This window comes from Mercenaria mercenaria, chromosome 17 (assembly GCF_021730395.1).
Source record: "Mercenaria mercenaria strain notata chromosome 17, MADL_Memer_1, whole genome shotgun sequence".
Lineage (NCBI taxonomy): Eukaryota > Metazoa > Mollusca > Bivalvia > Venerida > Veneridae > Mercenaria > Mercenaria mercenaria.
In genome coordinates, this window is record NC_069377.1 from 22,799,740 (window position 1) to 22,811,774 (window position 12,035).

The 12,035-nt window shown below is 33.9% G+C and overlaps 1 protein-coding gene across 3 annotated transcripts in view; it reads right to left on the bottom strand.

Annotated features, from left to right (window-relative positions):
• Positions 1 to 728: 728 nt before the first annotated feature.
• Positions 729 to 12,035, bottom strand: part of LOC128550352 (multiple epidermal growth factor-like domains protein 6) — a 28,443-nt gene continuing 17,136 nt past the window's right edge. The window contains exons 4-10 of one of the 3 annotated variants that reach the window (XM_053529247.1): positions 11,160 to 11,303; positions 10,222 to 10,365; positions 8,866 to 8,982; positions 7,433 to 7,564; positions 5,211 to 5,330; positions 3,964 to 4,076; positions 729 to 3,118 (exon numbers count right to left, since the gene is read on the bottom strand). In XM_053529247.1, coding sequence (XP_053385222.1) covers positions 3,991 to 4,076; positions 5,211 to 5,330; positions 7,433 to 7,564; positions 8,866 to 8,982; positions 10,222 to 10,365; positions 11,160 to 11,303 — 743 coding nt within the window. In that variant the 3' untranslated portion in view covers positions 729 to 3,118; positions 3,964 to 3,990. The remainder of the gene's footprint in view (positions 3,119 to 3,963; positions 4,077 to 5,210; positions 5,331 to 7,432; positions 7,565 to 8,865; positions 8,983 to 10,221; positions 10,366 to 11,159; positions 11,304 to 12,035) is intronic. The other 2 variants (XM_053529249.1, XM_053529248.1) reach the window with 2 other exon arrangements.

A 12,035-nucleotide genomic window follows, 5' to 3' on the forward strand; every position in this document is an offset into this window, starting at 1 on the left:
TAATTCAGTCAAAATGCTTGATAGAGTTGCCTCCTCCTTTTTACAGACTGGGGTCATGATGGTAAATAAGTATGCAAAATATGAAAGCAAACATCTCAATGGACTTTGAAAATATTTGGGGTGGTACATAAACTTTAACATTTGTGTGACGCTCACGCTCACGCCGACGCCGGGGCGAGTAGGATAGCTCCCCTATTCTTCGAATAGTCGAGCTAAAAAAAAACTTTTGACTTTTGACCTCAAATTGTTACATTAACCTTTGAGCCAGGGGTCCATGATTTTCGCGTGACATGTTGTCTTATCATGGCAAACATTTGTACTAAGTAATATTAAAATTCCTTCATAGATGGCAGAGTTATGGACCGGACAGAAAAAATGTCCTGTTGACCTTTGACCTCCAGTGGTGATCTTGTCCATTAAGCTATGGTCCGTATTTAGCGCATGACACATTATCTTATCATGAAAAAATTTTGTGCCAAGTAATTCTAAAATCCCTTCATGGATAACCGATTTATGGACTGGTCACGAAATTGCGGACGGACGGACGGACAGAATGACGGACGGACGGAAAGGCGTTTTCCTATAGTCCATGAAACTGGTTTTCAAGCAGTAGGAGACTAATAAACACTTATCTCCACTCATCACTATGTGAATAATATGTAGAGCTATACTGGAAAACCAATCGATAATTACACAGGAGAATGAATACTCTAATACAAAACCACAACTTTACAATTTAAATACTTTATTACTGAATCATACCTATGATCATACAGCTTTCAACTTTAACACATCATGATATACCCTCCACAATAATGTTTTGAAATATTTGTATGGATCTTATAAATTCATTATATATCTGAAAAAAAAAAATCATAATGAAATTATGGTATTTTCTTTCCTTATCAAAACCAGTTTACGTTTTCGAAGTAAAAATTGAAAAACTGTTTCATAACGTTTTAAAGGGATGCCAGGGTTTCTTTTTTTATTTGATACTGATATAGACATTCAACAGTCCATCATTTGATTTAAAACCATCCGGCCCTGTATTATGTTGGCCAATTTGCCAAGGTTCAAAACCCATACTGTACAATCAAAAACTTTATGATGAGGGTTCACAAAAATGTTTATTTTTGAGAAGGATGAAGTGATCTGCAAGAAGACTGATTCTGCAAATTCGTGTAATTTTAAAATGTAATCACTAACGTTCTTTTTTTTTTTTACCAGATTCGTTCTTTTGTGAATATTATGTAAGTATTTTAGTGCGGTTTTGTTTTAGCATTTGTATGCTTGTACGAAATAAAGGTGTTCCTTTTATGCTCACATTCTGTGTATTAAAATACTAATGATTCCAAAAATGTAGTACGTCTCAAAGATAAACATTTACCAATGTTAAGTTTACTCACGGGTGCCTTTATCATTACATTATGACAAATCAGAAGATCTATCACAATTTGTAAATCATCAAAAATGCACTTTTCACATAGGTTCAAGAAATGTTCACTTTCCAGTGCTCCGGTCATTCGGCAAACAGTTCGTCCTTTTTCCATGTATCACACAATTTTTATGCAATTATAATAATATATTCATACAAATTATGTCGTATTTTATGTAGCAAATACAATATCTTGTTACGGTTCTTGTGTCTTTATTGCTTTGTCATTTTACTGATGTCAATAAAAGGTGTCGTTTTACGCCGATTATTAGTTTTGTAAATGTATATTCCTTTCTTCTCTTATTTCTATTGTAAGTTTTCATTCATACATTCTTTCAATTAAAGTTATCTATTAATATATTTATTTTAGACTAGTCGACGGCAATTTCAAATTGGGAACAAGCATTAACCGAAATGTTTGACTAATTCAGCTGTAAGAAGTATTTAATTATATATCGCTTCGAAATTGCATAGTGTATTCTAAAACAGGTTACAACCCTTCCATACTGATAAACCCTACAAACGTTTGCTTTTTGCTACCAAAATAATGACGTACTTTTGATGCAGTACCGGCACATCAGTGGTCCATTAATTGATTAATCAGCTTAGCTAATACATTTATATAACATTGAAGTTATAAAATACTATCTACAATACATACACAAATATAAAATAAAATCTAAAAATAACTCTCACATCGTTTTCTTATGCTTCGTAAGGGGAAACAAATGGAAAAATGTATTTCTTAACGGTATTGCACATAGTTTTCTTATGACTTTAATCATTGATACCATATTACGCCAAAACAAATGGGATATTTTTCTGAATTTTAATTGAAAGAGGTTTTGCACAAATTTTTATTGATTGAGGCAGAGACCGCATATATCGTCGCTAAATTGCACAGTGATCTCGAGACATGAAGCAGCGGTCCCATTTAACGTCAAAAAAATTGAAGAATATATCTTAATTCAAACAGAAAATAGTATCAATTAGAGACATTACGTTTACTTACAAAATTGTGTTTTCTAATGTCGTCACGAGTATTTAGTTACTATTATAATCAAAAGGCACGGTTCTGTTCTAAAAGCACTCATACGCACATACAGTAACAATTAGTTTAATAAAATCCCATGTGGTCGAAATGCACACAAAACCTACAAAATAAAGAATCTCAAAGTAAAAAGACATTTTTTTTTGTCTAAATGAATTTTCGTAGCCGGAACGAAATATTTAAAGGAGAGTATTTGTTATTTGACGTGGGTAGAAGGCCGAAGTCCTACACTAGAATGGATAGAACAACTTATCGTGTCCGAATCAGGTGTCATTATTACCTCCCTAGCATTCAGCCTAGGCCGATACTGCTGGAAACAGTACCGCTTTAAGTAAATCACCCAGCACTAAACACCAGTGGGGAAATAACACGCTACTATATTTTTTGTTGATCTAAATAATTTAAAATATTACAAAAAGCAGCACAGTACCTGAGGTTAGTTGGTAAAGAATAATGAAACAATGAGTCATGTGTATTAATCTGATGTGCGGACTTCAATACTAAACTGTATAGTGAAGAATTTGGAAAACAGTTTATGTACGGAAACCGGCAATCCCCCCAAAGAAATATATAAATGGATTTCATAAGTTGAGCTATTGAAAAAGTTCCTCTCTCTTCAAATGTTCATCAGTCTGAAAGTAAAAGGGGGGCTAGAATATATTTATTTCTTGATATAATAAATGAGCCGTGCCATGAGAAAACCAACATAGCGGCTTTGCGACCAGCATGGATCGCTTTCAAAGCCTATTGCAATTAGAGAAACCGTTAGCGAACAGCATGGATCCTGACCAGACTTGTCTGGATCCATGCTGGTCGCAAAGTCACTATGTTGGTTTTCTCATGGCACGGCTCATTTATTTCTTGATATATACATAACCTTAATACATTTACTTATTAACCATACCGCATAATAATTCAACGATTTATGTTTGTTCTCTGTGGTATATATATCTACCAAACTGTGATGTTTTCTTTCTTATATACCGTCTATTTTTAAAAAAAAATATATGTGGCTGTCAAATGTTTGAAAGAATAAATCTTTGATATGGTAAAACAAGTGTTGACTTTAATTTCATTGAATTTGATTCGGTTTACTCAATGGAAGATGCTAATTTTGGTCTCGGCTCTGAGCTTGGTCAAAATTAACTTATCACATATCCAAAGGTGGAATGCTTATGATTGTATAATGTAATATGGAACGGTATGTTGCCATATGCGAATATGTTGTGATTGGCAATACATGCTCAATATTATTCAATATTCCTACTGTATTTTTATTAGCCCTAAATTCGGACACATGAAGCCGAAACATTTATACCTAAAACGGCTTTCTTTAAACTGTTTGCCTTGTTCTTTTTTCATTCATTTACATTGCAAATTGGCATTAAAGTGGTACATAACTGAAAATATATCGACTTAAAGCACCTGAAAGTGACTGATATCAGATATGATAAGAAAGAAGTAAACTTATATTTACCAGCCTCTCCCTTCCTTTTTTCTTGAGTTAAACAAAGTTCTGCAACATTACCAGCAGCGACACAACAAACAAACCGGTTGATATCACAACTGACTGAGCTGAATTTTGTACTTCTGAAATGTTTCGATTGTTATTTAAAGGCAGGAATTTTAAAGACCAAAAAAGCAAAATATAAGTATCAGATTCCTTCTGTCAAAATCGTACAATTCACTCCTGATAAAGGCATCTTAAGAGCCATGGGATGGTGAAATAAGCGTTGAATGCTATATTTTCCTGGCGGTAATTATGTAAGACTTGCCTGTACAATAAAAAAATAACCATCTCTACTTTGTACTTGCAGTTACCAATTGTAGATGTTTAGTCGTTGCTTTTTACAACCTTAACCCTTAACCTGCTAAATATCTAAAATGGACTGGTCCATCATTCAATTTAGGCAATACCATTTATCATTCGAAGGGGTGTTCACTGAAAATTTACTGACTGGATGTGCAGGCTGATCTTGGTCTGCACTGGTCGCAAGGGCAGAATCACTTGCCGCCAGCAAGCTAAAGGTTAAATCTTCTTCAAATTAGTGAAATATTCGAAATGATTTTAATGATTATCATCAATAGAAAAATATTTTTTCATGGCTTATTAATATCAATCTATACTTAGTGTCTTTTCAGAACAGCGATTACAAAAATGTTCATTTCATAGTTTAATTTCAGTATTTGAAAATTTAATCAGTAGACTATTTGGTTATTTCTTCCGACTGTAAGTCAATGAGCTTGTCAGAACTTTTTCGTAATACATAAGCATAGATTGTGTTTGACTCCCTTTCAGTGCTATCATTGCTATAATTATTGTTGAACTGCTGTTAATAATAGGATTTGGGTCATTTGTAGCTGATTTGGGTTCATTTTGTCGAAAGCTGGATCCCAGCATCACACATTATGACATATACAATAGTTAAAGAAAACCAGATATTTTATATACGAGATATTTGGGTCTCACCCTCTATACGTCTTAAGAAAGGACATTCTACTTCGTTTGGCAGGTAGTTTAAGACATAGTGACCTTAGGGATAGGACAAATTTCATTGGTCACGATACTTAAGGCGTAGGCATTTCCCTAGGTCATATAATTCGTATCCTGACAGAGCTAATTAATTAAATGTACTTTGTTTAGTTGCTAATTAGCGTACACCTGTTAGCAATAGTAGTTTATCCATTTTAAGGGTTATATTAATAACTGGAAAAAAAACATACTGCACATGTCGTCCATGAAGGTATAGCCAGATTTGCACATACATTTCTTTGCATTGGCCTCCCCTGTACATTCTGCATTAGTCAGACAATCACCATCAGCTGCGCAAATCTTCTCATTACCTAGGAAGTAACGTACGGTAACAGTAACTAACAAATAGTTTATTATAAAAGAAAGGAATAATAATGCAATTAATGTACGATAAAAAAGAACATTCAGTTAAAAGGTAAACATCACAAACTGTGATTTTGGTTTCAAAAACAATATAAGGTCAGTGCCGTATACACCAATCACTTCAGCAAAGTATCAAGATGAAAAAAAGATCACAGTTCAAGTTTTGTATATGTATGTACTGTAATAAAGGAGTTACATCCTATTAAGGTTTAGGCAACTGTTGCTAAATAAAAAGCACATACATCAGCATTAAACAGCCTATCTTCACCAGTAATTTACTAAAAAGAACATAACTCAGCAAAACTCAACAATGCTTCGCCAAAAGCACATCACTCAGCTATGAACAGTCTAGTTTCAACAATACTTCACTAAAAACGCATACCCCAGCAATAAACAGTCTAGCTTCACCGGTATTTCACCAAATAACAGTCCAGCTGCACCGGTTATTCACCGAAAGTGCACAACTCAGCAATAAACAGTCTAACTTCACTAATTATTCACTAAAAGCGTGTAACTCAGCAGTAGAATAAACTGTAACTTCACCAAAAACGCAAAACTCAGCAATAAACAGTCTAACTTCACCAGTTATTCACTAAAAACGCATAACTTAGCAGTAGAATAAACTGTAACTTAACCAAAAGCGCTTAACTCAGCAATAATCAGTCTTGATTCACCAATTATTCACAAGAAGCGCATAACTCAGCAGTAAATAGTCTAACTTCATAGATATATTCAGATTGACCAAAGTCATATTGGCATTCACATACAAACTATGACCAACGTGAGTTAAGAAATTCAAATTGAGGCTTTATTGTTTAAAATACAGACAAACTACATATCATTTTAAAGGTCCCTTAGAGTGGTAGAACGATCGTTTATAACTTTCAAAATATCTTTTATAATTCAAGTTTTATGTTCAAAAATACATTTTGTCATTGTAAAACTCTGGAAAATCACAATTTCAAAAAAAGGAACTTTACAATTTTTGCATTGAAATATTGCTGGTATACTATATAAGATATTGTGAAAATTTTATAACCTTCAATTTACAAATATAATCCAAATAGACCTTTTCAACTGGCTTTGCAATGAAGCGTTACTGACGATAAATGCAAAACTAAAACTTAAAACTTATTTTATGACCACCTGCTAAGTGTTCTTCAGGATTATGCGTAGAATTAACGGAACTGTTTTATACTTAAAGAAATATTAATTAGACCCAAATTCGTATTTGAAAACATACTAGTAAACAATTACTTCCTAGTATGTATGTAAACATAAAGTTAACATGTTCGTATGAACAGTACTGTGTGTTATGTTTAAGATAGTACACACCTAAAACATTAAAAGCTACACACAGTATAAATGTGTACTGAAACACTGGGAGTTGTTTTAACATAGACTGTTCAAATGTAACCATGAATGAATACTGCAGCTCTACAAATACATTCTCGCATTTTAGAGGCCCAACATGTTTCCCTGGTTCGTCTCGGGACAATGTCTAGCCTCTTATGGATGATATTCAAAAACATAGCTTATTGATATTTTAAGTAGAGGTAAATTCATTTGATGAAGATTTGTTTTAAATATAAAGTCAGTATCTGAAAATAATTTTTATTTGAAAGATGTGCATTTGATCTTTTAAAAGAGAAATCAGGGGGCAATCATGTTACGGATGAGGTTGATTAATCATAGACAGAGGACGTGTTTTTTAACAATATTTGCTAAATCAAGGACACCTTATTCTGGCTTTATTTCCTATCTTACTCATAACACAGCCTTGACCAACCTGGACACAATTTAATAGGAATAGCATTTAGTTTAAATATGATTTGACGTTGTAAGAGTATTAAAACACAAACTTAGCCCTGTTTGCTAAAGGTTAAGTAAAGCAGTTATAATCTGAAGGTGGCAGGCTCAACAGTACTGTTAAGCCGTTTGCTATCTAATGAAAGTTACCTGCAGAGAATAGGGGAATATTGGTTATTAGATGCCTGGATCAACGGTTTCTTTACTCGATAGCTTACAACAATCACAAAATTACACATACCCACTTTGCAGACCGCATCCTGCTTAACATAGTCTGTAGCACAAGTACACTTGTTGTCAGTGCCGCAAGCGGTGTTAGCCAATGCGGCTGTGCATGTAGCATCATCGCTGCTGCACGTCTTCGTATTCAGAACTGAAGAAGATTGTAATTGTTTTTTTCAATTCCTGAGTGTTAGAGGTTTTCTCGCCAAAAGGACAGAAGACGGACATGGATGGTTACTGTTTATGACGTCATGATATGATTATTACTTATGATGCCATTTATTAAAGTGCATGCTGTTCTAGAAATGAAATTTTAATAAGGAAAGACAGGATTAGTTATCATCGTACGTTACCTGACAAATTACCTAGCGGGAAAATTATATGATTGTCTGACCACGCGCCGGGGATAGATATGCACGTCAATATACACAATTCCGGAAAATACCGAATTTGTTTCTTATGCATGGTTAATGCAATGTTAGAAAAAAATATTTCAAATATCTGTTTGATAAGTTTCTAAGCCTTATTTCAGGTGTTTATGATAAAATATCAATATAAAGGAATGTAAGATGTAGATCTGTTAAAAAAAACAAAGATATGAATGTACATCCTTACAAAGCTCCAAATCAGCTATTCTATAGCACTCAGAATTAGCCTAAAACATTTTCTATTGAGCAGCTGCTATCCGATCCTGGTATGTTAGCAAAGTGCAATGGGTCATTGACGTTATACATCGGTAATATACAACCGTTGGGAATTAAGGTCAGACGCATCTGTCGAAACGTCTCCTTCTCCTGTGGAAACCGTCTGGAAAGCTCGATTCGAGAAATAGTAAGTATATTCTTACAAGTACGAATATTCTTAATGGATTTCTTTAAAATGTATTTGTGAGATAAAATGGTTTCAGGCACCCTGTTTCTTGATAACATGTAACCTGCGCAGGGATCATGTATCTTTTCCGCGTGAAGTTACACACAAATTAATTTTCTTTTGACAAACTTTATCAAAACCTAGGCAGCACAGGTACTTAGATGTGTAAACCCATATTCCCTGTTATATGCTTACTTATACTTATAGGTAATATGAAACTGAATTTGAATCAGCATTATGCTTAATGAAATTAACAGTAAGAAATAGAAACAACGCAAACAACGCTATTATTAACGATAACAAATTTATGACGAGACTACAATTTTAACAAAATTAGAAAAAAAAAATGCTGACATACCAGCTAATCAATATGCGACGTTTAGACGCGAATAATAACGAATCACCCAAAATATAGATGCGGAAAGTACAGAATTCAGATGAGACAAACGCAAAATTTAGACGCGGAAAAAACAGTATTTGGACGAGGAAAACCGAAATTGACACGTGGAAAGTACAGGATCTAGATAAAGAATATACAAATTCCATACGAAGGAATACTGAATCTAAATTGAAAATGCATACTCATTGCACACACATCGCTCGATTCCTCGTAACCTGTATTACATTTGCATGTAGTTTCGCACATTGAGTTGGAAACTACAGAACAATCTGTATCCGCATTACAGTTGCTTGTCAGTACTGCAAGAAAAAGAAAATTGTATTTAGTAGTGACAAGATATATAAATAAATAAATAACAAATATATTATCCAGTGTGCAAAAAATAGCGCGACTAACAGACAGACAGACAGACAGTATCTTAACTGTTGCTAATGCTGCTTCTAGTGCTGCTGTTGTTACTACTTCTACTGTTAACAACACTACTACTTCTACTACATATTTACTGCTACAACTACTAATACAACTGCTACTACTACAAATGCTACTATTACTATCACTGCTACTGGTACCACTGATACAATTACGTCTACTAGTGCTAATGCTTCAACTACTGCTGCTGCTACAACTATTACCACCACTTCTGCTACCACTTTTACTACTACGCACCACAGAATAATGCATTCGTTGGTGTTTTCGTTATTATAATTATACAGGATTTGTATTTTACAAAACTGAAAAATACAAGTATTACAAAATGTCAGTAACATATTAGTAGGCCAAAATGACGTGTTTGACGTCTCAACATTTTATTGAACTAATGCAGTAGGATGTACATTAGTTGACGTGTCTAGTAAAGCTTATAAAACACAGTCTAAGATAGTTATTTATCCATGAGTTCATGTTTTTAAAGATATACTGAAAGAGATTGACTATGTTTTCAAATGAGCTTGTTAAACATACTAATTCAAAGGCAAATACTACACACATTATTTATAATATTAGTGCATATTGAAACATAAATCAACATGATAGTCCCAACCATTTAACTCTCACCTATATTTCACATATTGCTCAACAATATAACAGTAGCAAAACCTGCTAATTAACTTAAAGCATTAAGCAGGATCCCATTATGATTAATTGGTAAATCTCACAGTTGATGTACAGACAAACTTCGTTCGCTCAAACTCGTATTATTCGAGCAAAGCCCTTCGACCGAATTCATCCTCAAGTCACGGTAAAGTCCCTGTAGATCTATAATGTTTATTGTTAGATTGCTTGAACAACAAACGACTCGGACAGTTGTTTTCGGTCCCGTCAAGTTCGAGCTAACGAAGCTCGACTACTTCATAACATCCTTAAATGCTTAGCTACAAGTCGTTTTCGTATGTATTACTCTATGACAAACTCTTTAGCCTGCTTGCAAGAATAAATAAATGAGACCAACTCTCAATACAAAAGAGCATAGAACACTTCAACAGAAACATAAAGGTATAATAAAGAAAGCATTAGAACATAAAGAGAAAGCGATAGCTTGCCTTTTACACATGCGCTGTTGTCAGAATTGATCTTGTAACCCGCTTTACACGAACACTTCGTTGCTCCGGTTGCACATTCGGCATTTGCGTCTAAATCTGCACATGTGGTACCGGAACCAGGAGTACAAACAGCATTTGGGATATCTGAAAGTTAAAATATCTTTTTCCATTCAAACTATAATAATAATAATAATAATAATAATAATAACTGCAACAACTGTTTAACACTTTTCTACCAATGCAATCACAGTCTTTTTCAAACAGGAAGAAAATATAATGTGAGCAAATTAACTTACAATCCTCAAATATCATTAATTACCATGATTCTTACACATGTTACGTAAAATATGACAGCAACATGTAATATGATGTCATAAAACGCATGTTCTGATATTTCTTGAAAGTTATACACTTAGGAGCCAATGGCAAAAAGCCAAAAAAGTTTTACCGTTTCCTTAGATACTCTATACAAATTGGTTATTTATGTCGAAGTAATCAAAACCTGCAAATTAACCATGAAGCATTAACCAGGATCCCATTATGATTAATTGGTAAATCTCACAGTTGATATACAGACAAATTCGTATAATTCGAGCACAGCCCTTCGATCGAATACATCATCAGTTCCCGGTAAAGTCCCTGTATAATGTTTATTGTTAGATGGCTTGAACAACAAACGACTCGAACAATTGCTTTCGGTCCCGTCAAGTTTGAGCTAACGAAGCTTCACTGTACTTCTTAACATACTAAAATGTATCACATCAAGTCGTTTTCGCATGTATTACTCTATAACAAACTGGATAGCCTGTTTGCGAGAAATAAACAGATGAGACCTACTGGCAATGCAAAAGAGCACATAACACTCCAACAGAAACGGAAAGTTTTCTTAAGGTATAATCAGGGAAGCATTAGAACATTAGAAGAAAGCGATAGCTTGCCTTTTACACATGCGCTGTCGTCAGAATTGATCTTGTAACCATTTTTACACGAACACTTCGTTGCTCCGGTTGCACATTCGGCATTTGCATCTAAATCTTCACATGTGGTACCGGAACCAGGAGTACAAACAGCATTTGGGATATCTGAAAGTTAAAATGGCTTATTCTGTTCAAACTATAATAATAATAATAATAATAATGATGATAATAATAGTGATAACCGCAACAACATTTTAACACTTTCCTACCAATGCAATCACAGTCTTAATTAATCAAACAGAAAGAAAATATAACGTGAGCAAATTAACTTACAATCACTCAAACATCAGACTCAGTATTACTATTATTCATTCATGCATGATTCTTACATATATTACGTAAAATACGACGTAACATGTAAAATGAATTCATAAAATGCATGTTTATATATATCTTGAAAGTTACACACAAGACTCAATGGCAAAAAAGCAAAAAGTTTTACCGTTTCCTTAGATACTCTATACAAATTGGTTATTTATGTCGAATTAATCAAAACCTGCAATTTAATCATGAAGCATTAAGCAGAATCCCATTATGATTAATTGGTAAATCTCACAATTGATATACATACAAACTTCGTTCGCTCAAACTCGTATAATTCGAGCACAGCCCTTCGATCGAATACATCATCAGTTCCCGGTAAAGTCCATGTATAATGTTTATTGTTAGATGGCTTGAACAACAAACGGCTCCAACAATTGTTTTCGGTCCCGTTAAGTTCGAGCTAGCGAAGCTTGACAGTACTTTCTAACATGCTAAAACGCATAGCTTCACGTCGTTTTCGTATGTATTACTCTATGACAAACTGGATAGCCTGCTTGCGAGAATAAAAAATGA